The sequence below is a fragment of the Passer domesticus genome, chromosome 31 (assembly GCF_036417665.1).
Source record: "Passer domesticus isolate bPasDom1 chromosome 31, bPasDom1.hap1, whole genome shotgun sequence".
In the NCBI taxonomy this organism is placed as follows: Eukaryota; Metazoa; Chordata; class Aves; order Passeriformes; family Passeridae; genus Passer; species Passer domesticus.
Window position 1 is genome coordinate 2,757,177 of NC_087504.1, and position 24,722 is coordinate 2,781,898.

General features: G+C 56.2%; 1 protein-coding gene across 1 annotated transcript in view; it reads left to right on the forward strand.

Moving 5' to 3' along the window:
- ANKRD52 (ankyrin repeat domain 52) overlaps window positions 1–24,722 on the forward strand; it is a 58,746-nt gene that overhangs the window by 5,513 nt on the left and 28,511 nt on the right. Inside the window, exons 4-17 of the mRNA XM_064401217.1 lie at window positions 450–520; window positions 3,427–3,627; window positions 4,936–5,023; window positions 6,472–6,614; window positions 7,766–7,978; window positions 10,133–10,211; window positions 13,761–13,875; window positions 16,145–16,227; window positions 16,325–16,442; window positions 17,717–17,785; window positions 19,144–19,284; window positions 20,446–20,514; window positions 21,724–21,835; window positions 23,674–23,745. Of these exons, the coding sequence (XP_064257287.1) occupies window positions 450–520; window positions 3,427–3,627; window positions 4,936–5,023; window positions 6,472–6,614; window positions 7,766–7,978; window positions 10,133–10,211; window positions 13,761–13,875; window positions 16,145–16,227; window positions 16,325–16,442; window positions 17,717–17,785; window positions 19,144–19,284; window positions 20,446–20,514; window positions 21,724–21,835; window positions 23,674–23,745 (1,574 nt within the window). The remainder of the gene's footprint in view (window positions 1–449; window positions 521–3,426; window positions 3,628–4,935; window positions 5,024–6,471; window positions 6,615–7,765; window positions 7,979–10,132; window positions 10,212–13,760; window positions 13,876–16,144; window positions 16,228–16,324; window positions 16,443–17,716; window positions 17,786–19,143; window positions 19,285–20,445; window positions 20,515–21,723; window positions 21,836–23,673; window positions 23,746–24,722) is intronic.

The window sequence follows — 24,722 nt, forward strand, 5'->3', positions numbered from 1 at the left end:
AGGGAGTCCCTGTGGGGTTTTGGGGTTGCTCTTGGGTTACAGAGTGTCCCTGTTGGGTTTTGGGGTTGCTTTTGGGATTCAGGGTGTCGCATCATTTTTTGGGGACACCTTTGGGATGCAGGGAGCCCCTGTTGGGTTTTGGGGACTCTCATGGGTTTCAGAGTGTCCCTGTTGGGTTTTGGGGATGCTTTTGGGATTCAGGGAGTCCCTGTGGGGTTTTGGGGTTGCTCTTGGGTTACAGAGTGTCCCTGTTGTATTTTGGGATTCAAGGAGCCCCTGTTGTGTTTTGGGAATTCCAGAAAACTCCCAACCAACCAAACAAAACCTGGGACATCCCTCTCCAGCTGCATCCCCGTGGGGATGCTCCCTGCCTGCTGTGGGGTTCGGGGCAGCAGGCAGAGGCAGCTCTGGGGTTTTTTGGGGTGCTGAGGCTCTGTGTGTCCCCCCAGGTGCTAACGTGAACGCCAAGGACACGGTGTGGCTGACGCCGCTGCACCGCGCCGCGGCCTCGCGCCACGAGGTGGGTGCTGGGCAGGGGTTCCGGGGGGAAAAGGGGATTTTCTGCTCCCCTTTCTGCCATTTGGGGTTTGGGGAATGCAGGAAGTTCTGGGGAAAAAAATCCTCCTTGGTTGTTTTTGCTCTGTCGCTTAGGGGTTTCTCCGCTCGTTCTTTGGGGGTTTGGGAATTTGGGGTTTGGGCCCCTCTGCTGCTGATTCTCTGGGAATTTGGGGGTTTGGGTATCCCTGCTGCTGATTCTCTGGGAATTTTGGAATTTTGGGGGTTTGGACACCCCTGCTACTTCTCTGGGAATTTGGGAGTTTTGGGGTTTGGGCACCCCTGCTGCTGATTCTCTGGGAATTTTAGAATTTTGGGGGTTTGGGCACCCCTGCTGATTCTCAGGAAATTTGGGGGTTTGGGCACTGGGGGTTTGGGCACCCCTGCTGCTGATTCTCTGGGAGTTTTGGGGTTTGGGCACCCCTGCTGCTACTTCTCTGGGAATTTTGGAATTTTGTGGGTTTGTGGGTTTGGACACCCCTGCTGATTCTCAGGAAATTTGGGGGTTTGGGCACTGGGGGTTTGGGCACCCCTGCTGCTGATTCTTTGGGAATTTTGGTGGTTTGGGCACCACTGCTGCTTCTTTGGGGATTTTGGGGAGTTGGGGGTTTTGGGCATCCCTGCTGCTTCTTCTTTGGGGGTTTGGGCACCCCTGCTGATTCTCTGGCAATTTGGAGGTTTGGAAGTTTGGGCACCCCTGCTGATTCTCTGGGAATTTGGGGTTTGGGCACCCCTGCTGATTCTCTGGGAATTTGGGGTTTGGGCACCCCTGATGATACTCTGGAAATTTGGGGGTTTGGGTACCCCTGCTGCTTCTTTGGAGATTTGGGGAGTTTGGGGTTTTGGGCATCCCTGCTGCTTCTTCTTTGGGGGTTTGGGCACCCCTGCTGATTCTCGGGGAATTTGGGAGTTTTGGGGTTTGGGAAACCCTGTTGATTCTCAGGAAATTTGGGGGTTTGGGCACTGGGGGTTTGGGCACCCCTGCTGCTGATTCTCTGGGAATTTTGGAGTTTTGGGGTTTGAGCACCCCTGATGATTCTCTGGGAATTTGGGGGTTTGGGCATCCCTGCTGATTCTCTGGGAATTTTGGGGTTTGGGCACTGGGGGTTTGGGCACCCCTGCTGCTGATTCTCTGGGAATTTTGGTGGTTTGGGCACCCCTGCTGATTCTCTGGGAATTTTGGAATTTTGGTGGTTTGGGAGTTTGGGCACCTCTGCTGCTACTTCTCTGGGAATTTTGGAATTTCGTGGGTTTGTGGGTTTGGACACCTCTGCTGATTCTCTGGGAATTTTGGGGTTTGGGCACTGGGGGTTTGGGCACCCCTGCTGCTGATTCTTTGGGAATTTTGGTGGTTTGGGGGTTTGGACACCCCTGATGATTCTCTGGGAATTTGGGAGTTTGGGCACCTCTGTTGCTGCTTCTCTGGGAATTTGGAGATTTGGAAGTTTTGGGGTTTGGACACTCCTGATGATTCTCTGGGAATTTGGGAGTTTGGGCATCCCTGCTGCTGATTCTCTGGGACTTTTAGAATTTTGGGGGTTTGGAGGTTTGGGCTCCCCTGATGCCGATTTTCTCGGAATTTGGGAATTTGGGGTTTGGACACCCCCGTTTTTCCACCTGAGAAGTTCTGGCCTGCCCAGCTCCCCAGAGGAACCTCCCCAAAATGCTTTCCCTACCTGGAGCTCTCTCTGTGGGGTGCCTGGCTTGGTTTTTTGGGTCCCTGGGAGTGAAGATCCGTGGGGTTGGGATCCCTGGGAGCTCTGCCCCGATGGCAGAGGGAGGGGAAGCCTTGAAGCCTGGGCAGGAGCAGAGGGAAATAAAAGTCAAATGTAGGTCAGTGGGTCAGGTTTGTCACCCCTGGGCCGTGCTGAGTCACCAGGGAACGTTCACTCCCGGTTCCTCACGTGGTTCCTCTGGGGTTTTCCTCCCCCCAGCCAGGATTCCTGGCTGGGATGGGGTGGGATGAGCCCACCTGGCTCAGGTTCCACCTGGGAACGGAGCTGGAGCAGCCCAGGTGAGGGTGGGGGGTTCATGGAATCCCAGGAGGTTTGAGGTGGGGAGAGATCTGCAAATCCAAGCTGGGACTGATCCCCACCAGGGTGGGGACTCCAAACCTCCCTGGGCACTTCCACAGCCCTTTCCAGGAGGAAATTCCTCCTGATGTCCACCCTGACCCTCTCCTGGAGGAGTTTGGGGCTGTTCCTTCTCCTCCTGCTGTTCCTGGGAGCAGATCCTGACCCTGCTCTCCCCTCAGGGAGCTGTGGGGTGAAAAGGTCCCTCCTGAGCCTCCTTCCCTCCAGGCTGAGCCCTTCCCCAGCTCCCCAGGGCTGCTCCAGCCCCTTCTGCTGCTGCTCCAGCCCTTCCCCAGCTCCCCAGGGCTGCTCCAGCCCTTCCCCAGCTCCCCAGGGCTGCTCCAGCCCCTTCTCCTGCTGCCCCAGCCCTTCCCCAGCTCCCCCAGCCCCTCTCCAGCCCCTTCTCCTGCTGCCCCAGCCCTTCCCCAGCTCTGGCCACGCTCCAGCCCCTCGATGTCTCCGTGGCCAGGAGGGCCCAGGGCTGGAGCTGGCACTGGAGGGGCCCCAGCAGTGCCAGCCCAGGGGGACAATCCCTGTCCCCGTGGCTGGGACAGCCCAGGTGCCATCCTGCCCACACCAATCCAACCTTCAGGACCTTTCCCAGTGGGAATATCCATTTTTGGAGAGAAACCTCCACCCGTGGCTTTGGGGTGGACAGGGACACAGGCAAGGGGGGAATCCCACAGAAGGGAATCCCACAGTGGGAAATCCCACAGTGAGAAATCCCAGAGCTGTGGGGTGGGCAGGAATTGGGATCTGGGGCCGCGCCCGAGCCTCTCCCTGCCGTGCCACCCCACAGAAAGCCCTGCAGCTGCTCCTGAAGCACTCGGCCGATGTCAATGCCCGCGACAAGCACTGGCAGACGCCGCTGCACGTGGCCGCGGCCAACCGGGCCACCAAGTGCGTGGAGGCGCTGGTGCCGCTGCTCAGCACCGTCAACGTGGCCGACCGCACCGGGCGCACGGCGCTGCACCACGCCGTGCACAGCGGCCACCTCGAGGTGCTGGGGACGGGGATGGGGCCGGAGGGGTGTCGGGGTGGGCAGGGGCAGGGGGGTGGGATGGGACAGGGACAGGCAGGGACATTGGGGTGGACAGGGGCAGGGGTGGGAAGGGATGTTGGGGTGGGAAGGGACATCATGGTGGGAAGGGACAGGGGTGGGCAGGGACAGGGGCAGGGGTGGGCAGGGATAGGGGTGGGAAGGGATGTTGGGGTGGGAAGGGATGTTGGGGTGGGCAGGGGCATCGGGGTGGGAAGGGACAGGGGCAGGGGTGGGCAGGGACAGGGGTGGGAAGGGACAGGGACAAGGGTGAGAAGGGACAGGGACAGGGATGGGAAGGGACGGGGACAGGCAGGGGCATCGGGGTGGGCAGGTGCAGGGGTGGGAAGGGATGTTGGGGTGGAAAGGGACAGGGACAGGGGTGGTAAGGGATAGGGAGAGGCAGGGACATTGGGGTGGGCAGGGACAGGGACAGGCAGGGACGTTGGGGTGGGCAGCAGGGACATCAGGGTGGGCAGGGACAGGGGCAGGGGTGGGCAGGGACAGGGGTGGGAAGGGATGTTGGGGTGGGAAGGGATGTTGGGGTGGGCAGGGGCATCGGGGTGGGCAGGGACAAGGGCAGGGGTGGGCAGGGACATTGGGGTGGGCAGGGACAGGGACAGGCAGGGACGTTGGGGTGGGCAGCAGGGACATCAGGGTGGGCAGGGACAGGGGCAGGGGTGGGCAGGGACAGGGGTGGGAAGGGATGTTGGGGTGGGAAGGGACATCATGGTGGGAAGGGACAGGGGTGGGCAGGGACAGGGACAAGCAGGGACATTGGGGTGGGCAGCAGGGACATCAGGGTGGGCAGGGGCAGGGGTGGGCAGGATCATTGGGGTGAGCAGGGATAGAGGTGGGCAGGGACATTGGGGTGGGCAGGGACAGGGGTGGACAGTGGGAATATTGGGGTGGAGAGGGACAGGGACAGGCAGGGACATCGGGGTGGGCAGGGACAGGCGAGGGAAGGGACATCAGGGGCAGGGGTGGGCAGGGACATTGGGGTGGGCAGGGACATCAGGGTGGGCAGGGACAGGGATGGACAATGGGGATGTTGGGGTGGAGAGGGACAGGACAGGACATTGGGGTGGGCAGGGACAGAGCTGGGCAGCAGGGACATCAGGGTGTGCTGGGGCGTTGGGGTGGCCCCAGATGTCAGGGTGGGCAGGGACATTGGGGTCAGCACAGACAGGGACATCGGGGTGGGCAGGGACATCGGGGTGGACAGAGCCATTGGGGTGGCCCTGCTGACGCTGTCCCCACACCCCACAGATGGTGAACTTGCTGCTCAACAAAGGTGCCAGCCCCAGCACGTGTGACAAGAAGGACAGGCAGCCCCTGCACTGGGCGGCCTTCCTGGGTAGGTGCTCCCTGCTGCTTTCACCTCCCTCTCCTGCTCCCCTCTCCCTCTCTCCCATCCCTTCTCCATCTCTCACATTTCTTTCAACCATCTCTCCCATTCCTCCTGTCCGTCTCTCCCTTCTTTCCATATTTCCCACTCTTCCTCTCCATCTCTCCCTTCTCTACACATTTCCAAATTCCTCCTCTCCCTCTCTCCCATTCTTCCTCTCCATCTCTCCCATCCCTTCTTTCCATCTCTCCACTATTCCTTCTCTCCACCTCTCCCTCCTCTCCCTCTCTCCCATTTTTCTCTCCATCTCTCCCATTTCCTTCATGCATCTCTCCCATTCCTCTTCTCCATCTCTCCCTTTTCCTCCATCTCTCCCGTTCCTTCTCTCCACCCAATGTCACAAGGATTCCCCTCCCTGGTGTCCCCATCTCCCTGGTGTCCCTATGTCCCCAGTGTCCCCATCTCCCTGGTGTCCCCCATGTCCCCAGCATCCCCCATCTCCCCAGTGTCCCCATTTCCCCAGTGTCCCCATCTCCTCAGTGTCCCCCACCTCCCTGATGTCCCCCATGTCCCTGGTGTCCCCATGTCCCCAATGTCCCCCATCTCCCCCCAGTGTCCCCCATCTCCCCAGTGTCCCCACCTCCCCGTTGTCCCCATCTCTTCCCATTGTCCCCATCTCCTCAGTGTCCCCATCTCCTCAGTGTCCCCCATCTCCCTGGTGTCCCCATCTCCTCAGTGTCCCCCATCTCCCCAATGTCCCTCATCTCCCTGGTGTCCCCTGTGTCACCATCTTCCCAGTGTCCCCCATCTCCCCAATGTCCCTCATCTCCCCAGTGTCCCCATCTCCTGTGCCCTCCACCTCCTTGTTTTTTCTCATCTCCCCGGTGTCCCTATGTCCTCAGTGTCCCCATCTCCCTGTTTTGCCCCACCTCCCCAGCGTCCCCCATCTCTCCCCAGTGTCCTCCATTTCCTCAGTGTCCCCATCTCCCCAATGTCCCCCATCTCCCTGGTGTCCCCATCTCCCCATTGTCCCCATCTCCCTGGTGTCCCCCACCTCCCCAGTGTCCCCTTCTCCCCAGTGTCCTCATCTCCCCTCAGTGTTCCCACCTCCCCACTGTCTCCCTCTCCCCAGTGTCCCCATCTCCCCAGTGTCCCCCACCTCCCTGATGTCCCCCATCTCCCCCCAATGTCCCCCATCTCCCCAGTGTCCCCCACCTCCCTGATGTCCCCCATGTCCCCAATGTCCCCCATCTCCCCCCAATGTCCCCCATCTCCCCCCAGTGTCCCCCACCTCCCCAGTGTCCCCCATCTCTCCTGTTTTTCCCCACCTCCCCATTGTCCCCGTTGTCCCCATTGTCCCCGTTGTCCCCATTGTCCCCGTTGTCCCCGTTGTCCCCGTTGTCCCCGGTGTCCCCGTTGTCCCCGGTGTCCCGGTGCTGTCACGGCTGTCCCCGCAGGTCACCTGGAGGTGCTGAAGCTGCTGGTGGCCCGCGGGGCCGATGTCATGTGCAAGGACAGGAAGGGTTACACGCTGCTGCACACGGCGGCCGCCAGCGGCCAGATCGAGGTCGTGCGTCACCTGCTCAGGCTGGGGGTGGAGGTGAGACCCCCAGGGACCTGCCCAGGGGGGCTGGGGCTGGGAAACCTGGGGACAGCAGCTGGAGAGGTGGTGGCAGGACTTTGGGTGGTGGCAGGAGCTTTGGGTGGTGGCAGGAGCTTTGGGTGGTGGCAGGACTTTGGGTGGTGGCAGGAACCTCAGTGGGTCTCAAAGTCAAGGTTGTGTGTCACCTCCTCAGGCTGGAGGTGGAGGTGAGACCCCCAGGGACCTGCCCAGGGCGGGCTGGGAAACCTCAGATCCCCCTGTGGGGACAGCAGCTCGAGAGGTGGAGAGGTGGCAGAAGCTTTGGGTGGTGGCAGAAGCTTTGGGTGGTGGCAGGAGCTTTGGGTGGTGGCAGGAGCTTTGGGTGGTGGCAGGAACCTTGGTGGTTCTCAAAATGCCAACTCTCAAATCCTCTGGAGTTCATTTCTGTACGTCCAAATTCCGTCACCCTGAGCAGTGAAGGGAGCTCTGGGTGGTTCTCAGCTGCCTTTTCCCCTCCTAGATCCCAAATCCTGTGGGTTTTGTTCCTCACAAAGCTCAAGGAACCAAATTCCTTCCCCCTGGGTGGTGACAGAAGCTTTGGGTTCTCCTCATCCACCTTTTCCTATCTGGAACCCCCAAACCCCATGGACCCCACAGATCCCATCGGCCCCACAAACTCCCCAGATTCCATGGATCCCACAGACTCCACAGTTGCCATGGACCCCACAGATCCTGTGGATCCCATGGCCCCCACAGACTCCATGGATCCTGCAGGCCCCACAAACCCCACAGCCCCCACAGCCCCCACAGACCCTATAAACCCTACAAACCCTATAGACCCCACAGATCAAATGGATCCCACAAACCCCACAGCCCCCAAAAGTCCCACAGCCCCTACAAACCCCACAAACCCCATAGATCCAATGGATCCCACAGACCCCACAAGCCCCACAACCCCCACAGACCCCACTACCCCCACATCCCCCATATCCCCCACAGACCCCACAGATCAAATGGATCCCACAGCCCCCACAGACCCCACAGCCCCACAAACCCCACAGCCCCCACAGATCCAATAGATCCCAAAGCCCCCACATCCCCCACAGATCCCACATCCCCCACAGCCCCCACACACCCCGCTGACCCCCCGATCCCCGCGCGCCCCGCAGATCGACGAGCCCAACTCCTTCGGGAACACGGCGCTGCACATCGCGTGCTACATGGGGCAGGACGCGGTGGCCAACGAGCTGGTCAACGTGGGCGCCAACGTCAACCAGCCCAACGAGAAGGGCTTCACCCCCCTGCACTTCGCCGCCGTCTCCACCAACGGCGCCCTGTGCCTGGAGATCCTGGTCAACAACGGCGCCGACGTCAACTTCCAGGTGGGCACCAGGGATTTGGGGTGGGGTTGGGGTTGTGGGGTGGTTACGGGAGAGGGACATTGGGGTTTGGGGTGGGGTTGGGGTTGGGGGGTGGTTATGGGTGAGGAACATCAGGGTTTGAGTTGGGGTGTGGTTACAGGTATGGGGTTGTTGGGGTTTGGGATTAGGGGGTCTTGGGGTGTGGTTATGGGTGAGGGGCATCGGGGTTTGGGGTGGGGTTGGGTGATGGTTACGGGTGAGGGACATCGGGGTTTGGGGTTGGGGTTTGGGTTGGGGGGTGGTTACGGGTGAGGGATCCTTGGGGTTTGGGGTTAGGGGGTCTTGGGGTGTGGTTACAGGTGAGGGACATTGGGGTTTGGGGTTGGGTTTGGGTTGGGGGGTGGTTATGGGTGAGGAACATCAGGGTTTGAGTTGGGGTGTGGTTACAGGTATGGGGTCGTTGGGGTTTGGGGTTAGGGGGTCTTGGGGTGTGGTTCCAGGTGAGGGACGTCGGGGTTTGGGCTTGGGTTGGGGTTGGGGGGTGGTTACAGGTGAGGGACATTGGGATTTGGGGTCAGGGAAGGTGGTGGGGGGTGGTTGCAGGTGAGGGACGTTGGGATTTGGGGTTGGGGTTTGGGTTGGATGTGGTTACAGGTGAGGAACATAGGGGTTTGGGGTTGGGTTGGGGTTGGGGGGTGGTTATGGGTGAGGAACATTGGGATTTGGGGTTGGGGTTGGGTTGGAGTTGGAGTGTGGTTCCAGGTGTGGGAGCCTTGGGATTTGGGGTTAGGGGGTCTTGGGGTGTGGTTACAGGTGAGGGACATCAGGGTTTGGGGTTGGGGTTGGGTTGGGGTGTGGTTACAGGTGGGCACCAAGGGGTTTGGGGTGGGGTTGGGTTGGGGTGTGGTTCCAGGTGAGGGACATTGGGGTTAGGGGGTGGTTACGGGTGAGGGACATTGGGATTTTGGGGTTAGGGGGTCTTGGGGTGTGATTGCAGGTGAGGGAGTCTCAAGATTTTGGGGTTGGAGGGATGGGGAAGGTGTTGGGGTGTGGTTCCAAGTGGGGCTCCTCGGGTTTGGGGTTGGGGTTTGGGTTGGGGTGTGGTTACGGGTGAGGTACATCAGGGTTTGGGGTTGGGGTTGGGGTGGGATGTGGTTAAGGGTGAGGGACATCAGGATTTGGGGTTGGGGTTGAGTTGGGGGGTGGTTACGGGTGAGGGACGTCGGGGTTTGGGGTCAGGGATGGTGTTGGGTTGTCATTCCTGGTATGAGACCCTTGGGATTTGGGGTTAGGGGGTCTTGGGGTGTGGTTCCAGGTGAGGGACATTGGGGTTTGGGGTTAGGGGGTGGTTACGAGTGAGGGACGTTGGGGTTTGGGGTTGGGTTTGGGTTGGGGGGTGGTTACGGGTGAGGGATCCTTGGGATTTGGGGTCAGGGGGTGTTGGGGTGTGGTTACAAGTGAGGGACATCAGGGTTTGGGGTGGGGTTGGGGTTGGGGGGTGGTTATGGATGAGGGATCCTTGGGATTTGTGGTCAGGGGGTGTTGGGGTGTGGCTCCAGGTCAGGGATTAGCAAGATTTTAGGGTTGGATGGATGGGGAAGGCGTTGGGCTGTGGCTGAGCCCCTCCTGGGGGCATTGTTGTGGTTTTTTGGGGCGGTTTCAGGTTTTTGGGGTGGTTTTGGGTTTTTGGGTTGATTTTGGGCTGTGGCTGAGCCCCTCCTGGAGGCAATGTTCTGTTTTTGGGGGTGGTTTCAGTTTTTTTGGGGTGGTTTAGGGATTTCTGGTGGGTTTGGGCTGTGGCTGAGCCCCTCCTGGAGGCAATGTTCTGTTTTTGGGGGTGGTTTCAGGTTTTTGGGGAGGTTTTGGGATTTTTGGTGGGTTTGGGCTGTGGCTGAGCCCCTCCTGGGGGTGGTTTTGGGTTTTTGGGGTGGTTTTGGGTTTTTGGGTTTATTTTGGGGTGTGTCTGAGCCCCTCGTGGGGGTGGTTTTGGGTTTTTGGGGTGGTTTTGGGATTTTTGGGGTGGTTTTGGGATTTTTGGGGTGGTTTGGGGTCTTTGGGGTGGGTTTGGGCTGTGGCTGAGCCCCTCGTGGGTATGGTTTTGGGATTTTTGGGGTGGTTTTGGGTTTTTGGGTTGATTTTGGGCTGTGGCTGAGCCCCTCCTGGGGGTCCCCGCAGAGCAAGGAAGGGAAGAGCCCCCTGCACATGGCGGCGATCCACGGACGGTTCACGCGCTCGCAGATCCTCATCCAGAACGGTCGGTGCATCCCCATCCCTGCTGCATCCCAAATCCTCCTGCAGCTCCCAGCACCTCCGGGGGGCTCGGGGAGGGGGCTCAGACCCCCCCCAAGTCGGCACCCAAACTCCCCAGGGGGATCTTGTGGTGTTTTTCCCAATATTCGTGTCACAAAATTGCAATATTCTCATCAGGTCTTTCAATATTCCAATATTTTTCTCAATATTCTCATCAGATCTTTCAATATTCCAATATTTTTCTCAATATTCTCATCAGATCTTTCAATATTCCAATATTTTTCTCAATATTCCCATCAGATCTTTCAATATTCCAATATTTTTCTCAATATTCTCATCAGATCTTTCAAAATTCCAATGTTTTTCCCAATATTCCCATCAGATTCTCCAATATTCCAATGTTTTTTCCAAATATTCCCGTCAGATTCTCAAATATTCCAATATTTTCCCCAATATTCCTCTCAGAAATCTCCAATATTTCAATATTTTTCTCAATATTTCCATCAGGTCTTTCAAAATTCCAATGTTTTTCCCAATATTCCCATCAGATTCTCCAATATTCCAATATTTTTCCCAATATTCCTGTCAGATTCTCAAATATTCCAATATTTTCCCCAATATTCCTCTCAGAAATCTCCAATATTTTAATATTTTTATCAATATTCCCATCAGGTCTTTCAAAATTCCAATGTTTTTCCCAATATTCCCATCAGATCCTTCAATATTCCAATGTTTTCCCAATATTCCCATCAGATTCTCCAATATTCCAATATTTTTCCCAATATTCCTGTCAGATTCTCAAATATTCCAATATTTTCCCTAATATTCCTCTCAGAAATCTCCAATATTCCAGTATTTTTCTCAATATTCCCATCAGATCTTTCAATATTCCAATGTTTTCCCCAATATTCCCATCAGATCTTTCAATATTCCAATATTTTGTCCAACATTCCCACCAGATCTTTCAATATTCCAATATTTTCTCAATATTTCCATTAGTTCCTCCAATATTCCAATATTTTCCCCAGTATTCCTCTCAGAAATCTCCAAAATTCCAATATTTTCCCAAAATTCCCATCAGATTCTTCAATATTCCAATATTTTCCCCAATATTCCCATCAGATTCTCCAATATTCCAATATTCATCCCAAAATTCCTGCCAGTCCCACCAGATCCTCCAATATTTTTCCCAAAATTCCTGTTGTGTCCTCCAGAATTCCAGGATTTTGGATCTGGGGCTGTCCCTGGGATGGAAATTTGGGGATTTTGGAGCCTGAAACCTTCTCTGGGGTGGAAAATCCAGAATTTCAGAGCTCGGATCCATCCCCGGGTTTGGGAATTCCAGGATTTTGGCTCTGGGGTGGGAATTCCAGGATTTCAGAGCCTGGAACCTTCTCTGGGATGGACATTTGAGAATTTTGGAGCCCGGATCCATCCCCGAGTTTGGAAATCCCAGGATTTTGGCTCTGGGGTGGGAGTTCCAGAATTTTGGAGCCTGGATCCATTCCTGAGTTTGAAAATTCCATGATTTTGGCTCTGGGGTGGGAATTCCAGGATTTTAGAGCCCAGAGCCATCCCTGGGTTTGGAAATCCCAGGATTTTGGCTCTGGGATGGAAATCCCAGGATTTTAGAGCCTGGAACCTTCTCTGGGTGGAAATTCCAGGATTTCAGAGCCCGGATCCATCTCCGGGTTTGGGAATCCCAGGATTTTGGCTCTGGGATGGGAATTCTGGGATTTCAGAGCCCGTGATGGGAATTCTGGGATTTTAGAGCCCAGAGCCATCCCTGGCTTGGAAATTCCAGAATTCTGGAGCCCGGATCCATCCCCGGGTTTGGGAATCCCAGGATTTTGGCTCTGGGATGGGAATTCTGGGATTTCAGAGCCCGTGATGGGAATTCTGGGATTTTAGAGCCCAGAGCCATCCCTGGCTTGGAAATTCCAGAATTCTGGAGCCCGGATCCATCTCCGGGTTGGGGAATCCCAGGATTTTGTCTCTGGGTTTGGAATCCCAGGATTTTGTCTCCGGGATGGGAATTCCAGGATTTTTGCTCTGGGTTTGGAATTCCGGGGATTTTGTCTCTGGGATGGGAATCCCAGGATTTTGTCTCCGGGGTGGGAATTCCGGGGTTTTGTCTCCGGGTTTGGGAATCCCAGGATTTTGTCTCTGGGTTTGGAATTCCGGGGTTTTTGTCTCCGGGATGGGAATTCCGGGGATTTTGTCTCCGGGATGGGAATTCCAGGATTTTTGCTCTGGGTTTGGAATTCTGGGGTTTTGTCTCTGGGGTGGGAATCCCAGGATTTTGTCTCTGGGATGGGAATTCCAGGATTTTGTCTCCGGGTTTGGGAATTCCAGGATTTTTGCTCTGGGTTTGGGAATTCCAGGATTTTTGCTCTGGGTTTGGAATTCCAGGGTTTTGTCTCTGGGGTGGGAATTGCAGGATTTTGGCTCTGGGATGGGAATTCCGGGGTTTTTGGCTCCGGGTTTGGGAATCTCGGGATTTTGTCTCTGGGGTGGGAATCCCAGGATTTCAGACCCCGGATCCATCTCCGGGTTTGGGAATTCCAGGATTTTGGCTCTGGGGTGGGAATCCCAGGATTTTGTCTCTGGGATGGGAATTCCGGGGATTTTGTCTCCGGGATGGGAATCCCGGGGTTTTGTCTCCGGGTTTGGGAATTCCAGGATTTTGTCTCTGGGGTGGGAATCCCAGAATTTTGTCTCCGGGATGGGAATTCCAGGATTTTGTCTCCGGGATGGGAATTCCAGGATTTTTGCTCTGGGTTTGGAATTCCGGGGTTTTGTCTCCGGGTTTGGGAATCCCAGGATTTTGTCTCTGGGGTGGGAATCCCAGGATTTTGTCTCCGGGATGGGAATTCCAGGATTTTGTCTCCGGGATGGGAACTCCGGGGTTTTTGTCTCTGGGGTGGGAATCCCAGGATTTTGTCTCCAGGATGGGAATTCCAGGATTTTTGCTCTGGGTTTGGAATTCCGGGGTTTTGTCTCCGGGTTTGGGAATCCCAGGATTTTGTCTCTGGGATGGGAATTCCGGGGATTTTGTCTCCGGGATGGGAATTCCAGGATTTTTGCTCTGGGTTTGGAATTCCGGGGTTTTGTCTCTGGGGTGGGAATTGCAGGATTTTAGAGCCCAGATCCATCCCCAGGTTTGGAAATCCCAGGATTTTGGCTCTGGGGTGGGAATTCCGGGATTTTTGGCTCTGGGGTGGGAATTCCAGGATTTCAGATCCTGGATCCCTCCCTGGCTTTGGAAATCCCAGGATTTTGGCTCCGGGATGGGAATTCCAGGATTTTTGCTCTGGGTTTGGAATTCCGGGGTTTTTGTCTCCGGGATGGGAATCCCAGGATTTTGTCTCTGGGATGGGAATTCCGGGGTTTTGTCTCCGGGATGGGAATCCCAGGATTTTGTCTCCGGGATGGGAATCCCAGGATTTTGTCTCCGGGTTTGGGAATCCTGGGGTTTTGTCTCCGGGTTTGGAATTGCGGGATTTGCTCCCGGAAGGTTCCGGAGCCGAGCCGAGCCGCGCTGTCCCCGCAGGCAGCGAGATCGACTGCGCTGACAAGTACGGCAACACCCCCCTGCACGTCGCGGCTAGATACGGCCACGAGCTGCTAATTAGTACGTTAATGACCAATGGTGCTGACACTGCCAGGTGAGGCCGCTGCCCTTCCAGAACCTTCGGGGGTCCTGGGAGGGTCCTGGGAGGGTTCAAGGGGTGTTCTGGGAGGGATTCCAGAATGTTCTGGGTCCTGGAAGGGTTCTCAAAGTGTCCTGGAGTGTTCTGGGGGGTCCTGGGAGGGTCCTGGAAGGGTTTCCAGGGTGTTCTGGGCTCCAGCTGGGTCCTGGAAGGGTTCTAGGGGTGTTCTGGGAGGGATTCCAGAATGTTCTGGGCTCTTTCTGGTCCTAGAAGGGTTCTAAGGGTGTTCTGGGAGGGTCCTGGAAGGGTTTCCAGAATGTTCTGGGCTCTTTCTGGGTCCTGGAAGGGTTCTAGGGGTGTTCTGGGAGGGATTCCAGAATGTTCTGGGTCCTGGAAGGGTTCTCAAAGTGTTCTGGGAGGGTCCTGGGAGGGTTTCCGGGGTGTTCTGGGCTCTTTCTGGGTCCTGGAAGGGTTCTAGGGGTGTTCTGGGAGGGATTCCAGAATGTTCTGGGTCCTGGAAGAGTTTCTAGAATGTTCTGAGCTCCTGGAAGGGTTCCTAAAATGTCCTGGAAAGGTTCAAGGGGTGTTCTGGGAGGGTCCTGGAAGGGTTTCCAGAATATTCTGGGTCCTGGAAGGGTTCTCAAAGTGTTCTGGGGGGGGTCCTGGAAGGGTTTCCGGGGTGTTCTGGGCTCCAGCTGGGTCCTGGAAGGGTTCTAGGGGTGTTCTGGGAGGGATTCCAGAATGTTCTGGGTCCTGGAAGAGTTTCTAGAATGTTCTGAGCTCCTGGAAGGGTTCCCAAAATGTCCTGGGAGGGTCCTGGAAGGGTTTCCAGAATGTTCGGGGCTCTTTCTGGGTCCTGGAAGGGTTCTAGGTGTGTTCTAGGAAGGATTCCAGAATGCTCTGGGTCCTGGAAGGGTTCCCAAAATGTCCTGGAAGGGTCCTGGAAGGGTTTCTGGGCTCTTTCTGGGTCCTGGAGGGGTTCAAGGGGTGTTCTGGGAGGGTCCTGGAAGGGTTTCCAGAATGTTCTGGGTCCTGGAAGGGTTCTCAAAGTGTTCTGGGAGGGTCCTGGAAGGGTTTCCAGAATGTTCTGGGCTCTTTCTGGGTCCTAGAAGGGTTCTCAAAGTGTCCTGGGGTGTTCTGGGAGGGTCCTGGAAGGGTTTCCAGAATGTTCTGGGCTCTTTCTGGGTCCTGGAAGGGTTCTAGGTGTGTTCTAGGAAGGATTCCAGAATGTTCTGGGTCATGGAAAGGTTTCCAAAAGGTCCTGGAAGGGTTTCCCAATGTTCTGGACACTTTTGGGGTTCTGGGAGGGTCCTGGAAGGGTTTCTAGGGTGTTCTGAGCTCCCAAAATGAAAAAAATTGAGGAGGTTTTTATCCCAAAATTAAAAGATTTGAGAAGGTTTTAAACCCTAAAATGAAAAAAATTTGAAGAGGTTTTAAATCCCAAAATGAAAATATTTGAGGAAGTTTTTAATCCCAAAATGAAAAAAATTGAGGAGTTTTTAATCCCTAAATGAAAAAATTGAGGAGGTTCTTTGAGGAGGTTTTAAATCCCAAAATGAAAAGATTTGAGGAGGTTTTTAATACTAAAATTTTTAAAAATCAAGGAGTTTTTTAATCCCAAAATGAAAAAAAATTGAGGAAGTTTTTAACCCCAAAATTTTTAAAAAATTACGAAGTTTTAATCCCAAAATGAAAACATTTGAGGAGGTACTTGAGGAGGTTTTAAATCCCAAAATGAAAATATTTGAGGAGGTTTTTAATCCCAAAATGAAAAAAATTGAGGAGTTTTTAATGCCTAAATGAAAAAATTGAGGAGGTTATTTGAGGAGGTTTTAAATCCCAAAATGAAAATATTTGAGGAGTTTTTAATCCTAAAATGAAAAAATCTGATGTTTTTAATCCCAAAATTTAAAAAAAAATAGGAAGTTTTAATCCCAAAATGAAAAAAATTGAGGAGGTTTTTAATCCCAAAATGAGAAGATTTGAGGAGGTTTTTAATCCCAAAATGAGAAGATTTGAGGAGGTTTTTATCCCAAAATGAAAAGATTTGACGAGGTTTTTAATACTAAAATTTTTAAAAATCAAGGAGTTTTTTAATCCCAAAATGAAAAAATTCGACGAGGTTTTTAATGCTAAAATTTAAAAAAATCGAGGAGGATTTTAATCCCAAAATGAAAAAAATTTGAGGAGGTTACTTGAGGAGGTTTTAAATCCCAAAATGAAAATATTTGAGGAGGTTTTAACCCCAGAACTGCCGTTCCTGACCCCAAACCGTGTCCCTCAGGCGCGGCATCCACGACATGTTCCCCCTGCACTTGGCCGTGCTCTTCGGCTTCTCCGACTGTTGTCGCAAGCTGCTTTCCTCAGGTGACCCTGCCCTGTCCCCGTGCCCGTGCCCGTCCCCGTGCCCGTGCCAGCCCCGCCCGGGCACGGCGGTGACGCCGCTGTCCCCGTGGCACCCCAGGGCAGTTGTACAGCATCGTGTCCTCGCTGAGCAACGAGCACGTGCTGAGCGCCGGCTTCGACATCAACACCCCCGACAACCTGGGCAGGACCTGTCTGCACGCTGCTGCTTCCGGAGGGTGGGGACACCTGGGGACACCTGGGGACACCTGGGGACATGGGGACACACCTGGGGACATGGGGACACACCTGGGGACATGGGGACACACCCGGGGATAGCACCTGGGGACATGGGAACAGCCCCGACAACCTGGGCAGGACCTGTCTGCACGCTGCTGCTTCCGGAGGGTGGGGACACGGGGACACCTGGGGACATGGGGACATGGGGACAGCCTGGGGATAGCACCTGGGGACGTGGGGACACACCTGGGGACGTGGGGATAGCCTGGGGACACACCTGGGGATAGCCCAGGGACAGCCTGGGGACAGCCTGGGGACACGGGAACACCCCCGACAACCTGGGCAGGACCTGTCTGCACGCTGCTGCTTCCGGAGGGTGGGGACACCTGGGGACACACCTGGGGACACACCTGGGGACACACCTGGGGACACACCTGGGGACACACCTGGGGACGTGGGGACAGCCTGGGGACACACCTGGGGACACACCTGGGGACATGGGGACACACTCGGGGATAGCACCTGGGGACATGGGGACAGCCCCGACAACCTGGGCAGGACCTGTCTGCACGCTGCTGCTTCCGGAGGGTGGGGACACCTGGGGACATGGGGACACACCTGGGGACATGGGGACACACCTGAGGACACCTGGGGACACGGGGACAGCCTGGGGACACCTGGGGACACACCTGGGGACACGGGGACATTCCTGAGTGACTGAAGCGCACTTTGGGTGGCATGGTGACACTCTGGGTGCTGTGGTGACACTCTGGATGGCCTGGTGACACTCTGGGTGCCATGGGGACACTCTGGGTGCCATGGGGACACTCTGAATGACATGGGGACATTCTGGGTAGCATGGGGACACTCTGGGTGCCTCAGGGACACTCTGGGTGGCACGGGGACATTTTTGGGTTCCTGAGGGACACTCTGGGTGCCGTGGTGACACTCTGGGTGCCGTGGTGACACACTGGGTGCCATGGTGGCACTCTGGGTGACCTGCTGACACTCTGGGTGCCATGGTGGCACTCTGGGTGCCATGGTGGCACTCTGGGTGGCCTGGTGACACCCTGGGTGGCCTGGTGGCACTCTGGGTGACATGGGGACACTCTGGGTGGCCTGGGTGACACCCTAGGTGCCGTGGTGACACTCTGGGTGCCGTGGTGGCACTCTGGGTGGCCTGGGTGACACTCTGGGTGCCGTGGTGGCACCCTGGGTGCCATGGTGGCACTCTGGGTGGCCCGGTGCCATCGCTGTGTCCCTGTCCCTGCAGGAACGTTGAATGTCTGAACCTGCTGCTGAGCAGCGGCGCCGACCTGCGGAGGAGGGACAAGTTCGGGAGGTGAGGGACACCAGGGCCACCAGGGCCACCGGGGTGGGGACATCCCAGTGTCCCCTGGGCCACCGGGGTGGGGACATCCCCCTGTCCCCTGGGCCACCGGGGTGGGGACATCCCCCTGTCCCCAGGGCCACCTGGGATGTCCCCTCCTGGTGTCCCCAAATCCCAGATTGGGGTCACCTGGGGCCACCTGGACTGGGACATCCCGGTGTCCCCGAGGCCACCCGGGGCCACCTGGGATGTCCCCTCCTGGTGTCCCCAAATCCCAGCCTGGGGTTGGGGACATTTCTGGGTTCCTGAGGGACACCAGTGCCTGGGACAGCCCCGGGATGGGGGCTCCAAACCCCGGCAGGTCCTGGAAGGGTCCTAAAAGTGTCCTGGCAGGGTCCTGGAAGGGTCCTAAAGTGTCCTCCAGGATCTTGGAAGGGTCCTGGAAGGGTTCTTGGGGTGTTCTGGGCTCCTGGTTCCCAAAGTGTCCTGGGAGGGTCCTGGAAGGATTTCCATAATGTTCTGAGCTCCCGCAGGTCCCGGAAGGGATTCTCAGGATGTTCTGAGCTCCTGGAAGGGTTCTCAGGATGTTCTGAGCTCCCGCAGGTCCTGGAGGGGTTTCCAGAATGTTCTGAGCTCCTTCAGGTCCTGGAAGGGTTCCCAAAGTGTCCTGGGAGGGTCCCGGAAGGGATTCTCAGGATGTTCTGAGCTCCTGCAGGTCCTGGAAGGATTCTCAGGATGTTCTGAGCTCCTGCAGGTCCTGGAAGGTTCCCAAAGTGTGCTGGGAGGGTCCTGGAAGGGTTCTCAGGATGTTCTGAGCTCCTGGAAGGGTTCTCAGGATGTTCTGAGCTCCTGCAGGTCCTGGAAGGGTTTCCAGAATGTTCTGAGCTCCTGCAGGTCCTGGAAGGTTCCCAAAGTGTTCTGGGAAGGTTCTGCTGGGTCCTGGAAGGGTTCTCAGGATGTTCTGAGCTCCGGCAGGTCCTGGAAGGGTTCTCAGGATGTTTTGAGCTCCCGCAGGTCCTGGAAGGGTTCTCAGGATGTTCTGAGCTCCCGCAGGTCCTGGAAGGGTTTCCAGAATGTTCTGAGCTCCTGCAGGTCCTGGAAGGTTCCCAAAGTGTGCTGGGAGGGTCCTGGAAGAGTTTCCAGAATGTTCTGAGCTCCCGCAGGTCCTGGAAGGGTTTCCAGAATGTTCTGAGCTCCTGCAGGTCCTGGAAGGTTCCCAAAGTGTCCTAGGAGGGTCCTGGAAGGGTTCTCAGGATGTTCTGAGCTCCGGCAGGTCCTTGCAGGCCCCGCGGCTCCGGGCGTGCCCCTGACCCCTGACCCTGTCCCTGTCCCTGTCCCTGTCCCTGTCCCCCGTGTCCCCCTGTCCCCAGGACCCCCCTGCACTACGCGGCGGCCAACGGCAGCTACCAGTGCACGGTGACGCTGGTGACGGCCGGCGCCGCCGTCAACGAGGCCGACGGCAAAGGCTGCACGGCGCTGCACTACGCTGCTGCCTCCGACACCTACCGACGGTGAGCCGCGCCGGCACTGCCACCGGGCACGGGCATGGGCATGGGCATGGGCACCGGGCACTGAACAGTGGGCATGGGCACAGGGCACTGGGCATGGGCACCGGCATGGGCACAGGGCATGGACACCGGGCACCGGGCACCGGGCATGGGCATGGGCACCAGGCACCGGGCAATGGGCACTGGGGGTACCGGGCACCGGGCAATGGGCACTGGGCATGGGCACTGGGGGTACCGGGCACCGGGCAATGGGCACTGGGCATGGGCACTGGGGGCACTGGGGGCACTGGGCATGGGGCAGCGGGCACCAGCACAGGGCACTGGGGGCACTGGCACCAGGCACTGGCACCGGGCACCGGGCACTGGGCATGGGCACTGGGCAATGGGCATGGGCACCGGGCATGGGCACCGGGCACTGGGGGCACCTGGGGGCACTGGGCACTGGGGGTACCGGGCACCGGGCACTGGGCACGGGCATGGGCACCGGGCCCTGGGGGCACCTGGGGGCAATGGCACCTGCCCCGGGGGCACTGGCACCAGCCTGATGTGGCACCTGGGGGACTGGCAGGGCACTGTCACCAACCCGACATGGCACTGTGGAGGCACCCAGGGGCACTATGGGCACTGTCACCAGCCTGAGGTGGCACTGGGGGGGCACTGGCACCCGCCCCTGGGGGCTCTGGGGGCACTGGCACCAGCCTGAAGTGGCACTGGGGGCATTGTCACCAGCCTGACATGGCACCTGGGGGCACTGGCACCAGCCTGATGTGGCACCTAGGGGCACTGTCACCAGCCTCAGGTGACATTAATGGCACTGGGGGGGCACCCTAGGGGCACCACAGGCATTGTCACAAGCCCCAGGTGGCACTGGTGGCACTGGGGGTGGCACTGTGTGGCACCGTGGTCACTGTCACCGACCCAGGGTGGCACTGGGGGTGGCACAGGTGGCACAGGGGTGGCACCGTGGTCACTGTCACCAACCCAGGGTGGCACAGGTGGCACAGGTGGCACGGGGGTGGCACCATGGTCACTGTCACTGACCCAGGGTGGCACTGGTGGCACAGGGGTGGCACTGTGGTCACTGTCACTGACCCAGGGTGGCACTGGGGGTGGCACAGGTGGCACAGGGGTGGCACCGTGGTCACTGTCCCCGTGCCCTGCCAGGGCCGAGGCTCACTCAGGACCCAGCGAGGAGGAGCCCCTGAAGGAGTCGAGGCTGAAGGAGGCGTTCTTGTGAGTGCTGGGACTGGGATGGACTGGGAGGGACTGGGATGGGACTGGGGGGGACTGGGGGGGACTGGGAGGGACTGGGATGGGACTGGGATGGACTGGGGGGGACTGAGAGGGACTGGGAGGGACTGGGGGGGACTGGGAGGGACTGGGATGGGACTGGGATGGGACTGGGATGGGACTGGGATGGGACTGGGATGGACTGGGGGGGACTGGGATGGACTGGGGGAGACTGGGAGGGACTGGGATTGAACTGGGGGGGACTGGGATGGGGCTGGGATGGACTGGGAGGGACTGGGAGGGACTGGGGGGGACTGGGATGGACTGGGAGGGACTGGGATTTAACTGGGAATGGACTGGGAACTAACTAGGATTTAACTGGGAACGGACTGGTAATTAACTGGGAATTTACTGGGGATTTGCTGGGAATTTTCTGAGAATATTACTGGGAATGTAATGGGAATTTGATGGGAATTTTCTGGGAATTTACTGGGAAATTTGATGGGAATGTACTGGGAATTTGTTGGGATTTTACTGGAATTTTGCTGGGAATTTACTGGGAACCTGCTGGGAATTTGCTAAAATGTACTGGGAATATTACTGGGAATTTGATAGCAATTTTACTGGGATTTTACTGGGAATTTAGTGGGGATTTTACTGGGATTTTACTGGAATTTTGCTGGGAATTTACTGGGAACCTGCTGGGAATCTGCTAAAATGTACTGGGAATATTACTGGGAATTTGATAGCAATTTTACTGGGATTTTACTGGGAATTTACTGGGAACTTACTGGGGATTTTACTGGGATTTTACTGGGAACTTACTGGGGATTTTACTGGGATTTTACTGGGAACTTACTGGGGATTTTACTGGGAACTTACTGGGGATTTTACTGGGATTTTACTGGAAATTTAGTGGGGATTTTACTGGGATTTTACTGGGAATTTAGTGGGGATTTTACTGGGATTTTACTGGGAATTTAGTGGGGATTTTACTGGGACTTTACTGGGAATTTAGTGGGGATTTTACTGGGATTTTACTGGGAATCTGCTGGGAACTCCTCCCTGCAGAGCCTCGGGGAGAGGAACCCCTGCTCCCACCCCAAACCAAACCCGCCCCCCTCCCTCCCAGCCCCCGCTGTGGGATTTTGGGCTTTTCCCTGCAGCTTTTTCACCTTTTTCTTTTCTTTTTTGTCCTTTTTTCCATTTCAGCTGTCTGGAATTCCTGCTGGACAACGGTGCTGACCCCTCCCTGCGGGACAAGCAGGGCTACACCGCCGTCCACTACGCGGCCGCCTACGGCAACCGGCAGAACCTCGAGCTGGTGGGGGCTCTGGAGAGAAGGGGGAAATCAGCCCCAGAAATGGGGGAAAAGACCCCCAGAAATGGGGGAAAAGACCCCTAGGGAAGGGGGAAAACACTGCCAGGAAATGGGGGAAATCAGGCCCAGAAATGGGGGAAATCAGCTTCAGGGAGAGGGGAAAGACCCCCAGAAAATGGGGAAAACACCCCCAGGAAATGGGGAAAATCCACTAGGAAAAGAGGGAAAATCACTGCCAGGAAATGGGGGAAATCTACCCCAGAAATGGGGGAAAATACCCCCGGAAATGGGGGAAAACACCCCCAGGAAATGGGAGAAATCAGGCCCAGAAATGGGGGAAATCAGCCCCAGGAATGGGGAAAATCACCTCCAGGAAATGGGAGAAAACACTCCCAGGAAATGGGGGAAAGCAGCCCCAGGAAAGGGGGAAAACACCCCTAGGGAAGGGGGAAAACACTGCCAGGAAATGGGGGAAATCAGGCCCAGAAATGGGGGAAATCAGCCCCAGAAATGGGGAAAATCAGCCCCAGGAAATGGGGGAAATCAGCCCCAGAAAGAGAGGAAATCAGCCCCAGGAAATGGGGGAAATCAGCCCCAGAAAGAGAGGAAATCAGCCCCAGGAAATGGGGGAAATCAGCCCCAGGAAATGGGGGAAAACACCCCCAAAAATGGGGGAAATCAGCCCCAGAAATGGGGGAAATCAGCCCCAGGAAATGGGGGAAAACACCCCCAAAAATGGGGGAAATCAGCCCCAGAAAGGGGAGAAACACTGCCAGGAAATGGAGGAAATCACCCCCAGGAAATGGGAAAAATCCACTAGGAAAAGAGGGAAAATCACTGCCAGGAAATGGGGGAAATCGGCCCCAGAAATGGGGGAAAAGACCCCCAGAAATGGGGGAAAGCAGCCCCAGGGAAGGGGGGAAATCAGCCCCAGGAAATAGGGGAAAACAGCCCCAGAAATGGGGGAAATCAGCCCCAGAAATGGGGAAAATCAGCCCCAGGAAATGGGGGAAATCAGCCCTAGAAATGGGGGAAAACAGCCCCGGGAATGGGGGAAATCGGCTCCAGAAAGAGAGGAAATCAGCCCCAGGAAATGGGGGAAATCAGCCCCAGAAAGAGAGGAAATCAGCCCCAGGAATGGGGATAATATACTAGGAAATAGGGGGAAATCAGCCCCAGGAAATGGGGGAAAGCAGCCCCAGGAAAGGGGGAAAACAGCTCCAGGAAATGGGGGAAATCGGCTCCAGGAAAGGGGGAAATCAGTCCCAGGAAATGGGGAAAATCCACTAGGAAATAGGGAAAATCACCCCCAGGAAATGGGGGAAATCAGCTCCAGGAAATCGGGGAAATCAGCTTCAGGAAATGAGAGAAATCAGCCCCAGAAATGGAGGAAAACACTCCCGGGAAATGGGGAAAATCTCCCTGGGAAAGAGGAAAAAAATCCCCCAGGAAAGAGGGAAAATCCTAACTGGGATTTGTTTTGGGGTCGGGATTTTTGGAGTTTTTAAGGTTTTTGGGGTCAGAGTTTTTGGGGTTTTGGGTGTTTTGGGGTCGGAGTTTTTGGAGTTTTGGGGTCGGAGTTTTTGGAGTTTTGGGGTCAGAGTTTTTGGGGTTTTGGGTATTTTGGGGTTGGAGTTTTTTGGAGTTTTGGGTGTTTTGGGGTCAGAGTTTTTGAAGTTTTGGGTATTTTGGGGTTGGAGTTTTTGGGGTTTTGGGTGTTTTGGAGTCAGAGTTTTTGGAGTTTTGGGGTCAGAATTTTTGGGATTTTTGCCCCTTCTGCCTCTCGGGGTGGCTGTGGGGAGCTCCGGGGTCAGTTTGCATTTGGGGTTTTGTCCCTGCAGCTCCTGGAAATGTCCTTTAACTGCCTGGAGGACGTGGAAAGCACCGTTCCAGTCAGCCCTTTGCACTTAGCTGTGAGTGCCTGCGGGTCCTGGAAGGGTTCTGGAAGGTTCCTGAGGGGTTCTGGGCTCCTGCAGGTCCTGGAAGGGTTCCTGAGGGGTTCCTGAGGGGTTCCTGAGGGGTTCTGGGCTCCTGCAGGTCCTGGAAGGGTTCCTGAGGGGTTCCTGAGGGGTTCTGGGCTCCTGCGGGTCCTGGAAGGGTTCCTGGAGGGTTCCTGAGGGGTTCTGGGCTCCTGCGGGTCCTGGAAGGGTTCTGGGGGAGATATTTCTGGGAGGGACACTTGGGGTGCCTGAGGGACTTTACTGGTTACCTGAGGGACACTTTGGACACCTGAGGGAAACTTTGGGTACCCAAGGGACATTTTGGGCACCTGAGGGACACTTTGGGTACCCGAGGGACACTTTGAGTTCCTGAAGGACATTTTGGATGCCTGAGGGACACTCTGGGCACCTGAGGGACACTTTGAGTTCCTGAGGGACATTTTGGGCACCTGAGGGACACTTTGAGTTCCTGAGGGACATTTTGGGTACCTGAGGGACACTTTGAGTTCCTGCGGGACATTTTGGGCACCTGAGGGACACTTTGAGTTCCTGAGGGACACTTTGAGTTCCTGAGGGACATTTTGGATGCCTGAGGGACACTTTGAGTTCCTGAGGGACACTTTGAGTTCCTGAGGGACACTTTGAGTTCCTGAGGGACATTTTGGATGCCTGAGGGACACTTTGAGTTCCTGAGGGATATTTTGGGTACTTGAGGGACACTTTGAGTTCCTGAGGGATATTTTGGATGCCTGAGGGACATTTTGGGTACCTGAGGGACACTTTGGACACCTGAAGGACATTTTGGGTACCTGAGGGACACTTTGAGTTCCTGAAGGACATCTTGGGTACCTGAGGGACACTTTGAGTTCCTGAAGGACATCTTGGGTACCTGAGGGACATCTTGGGTACCTGAAGGACATTTTGGGTACCTGAGGGACACTTTGAGTTCC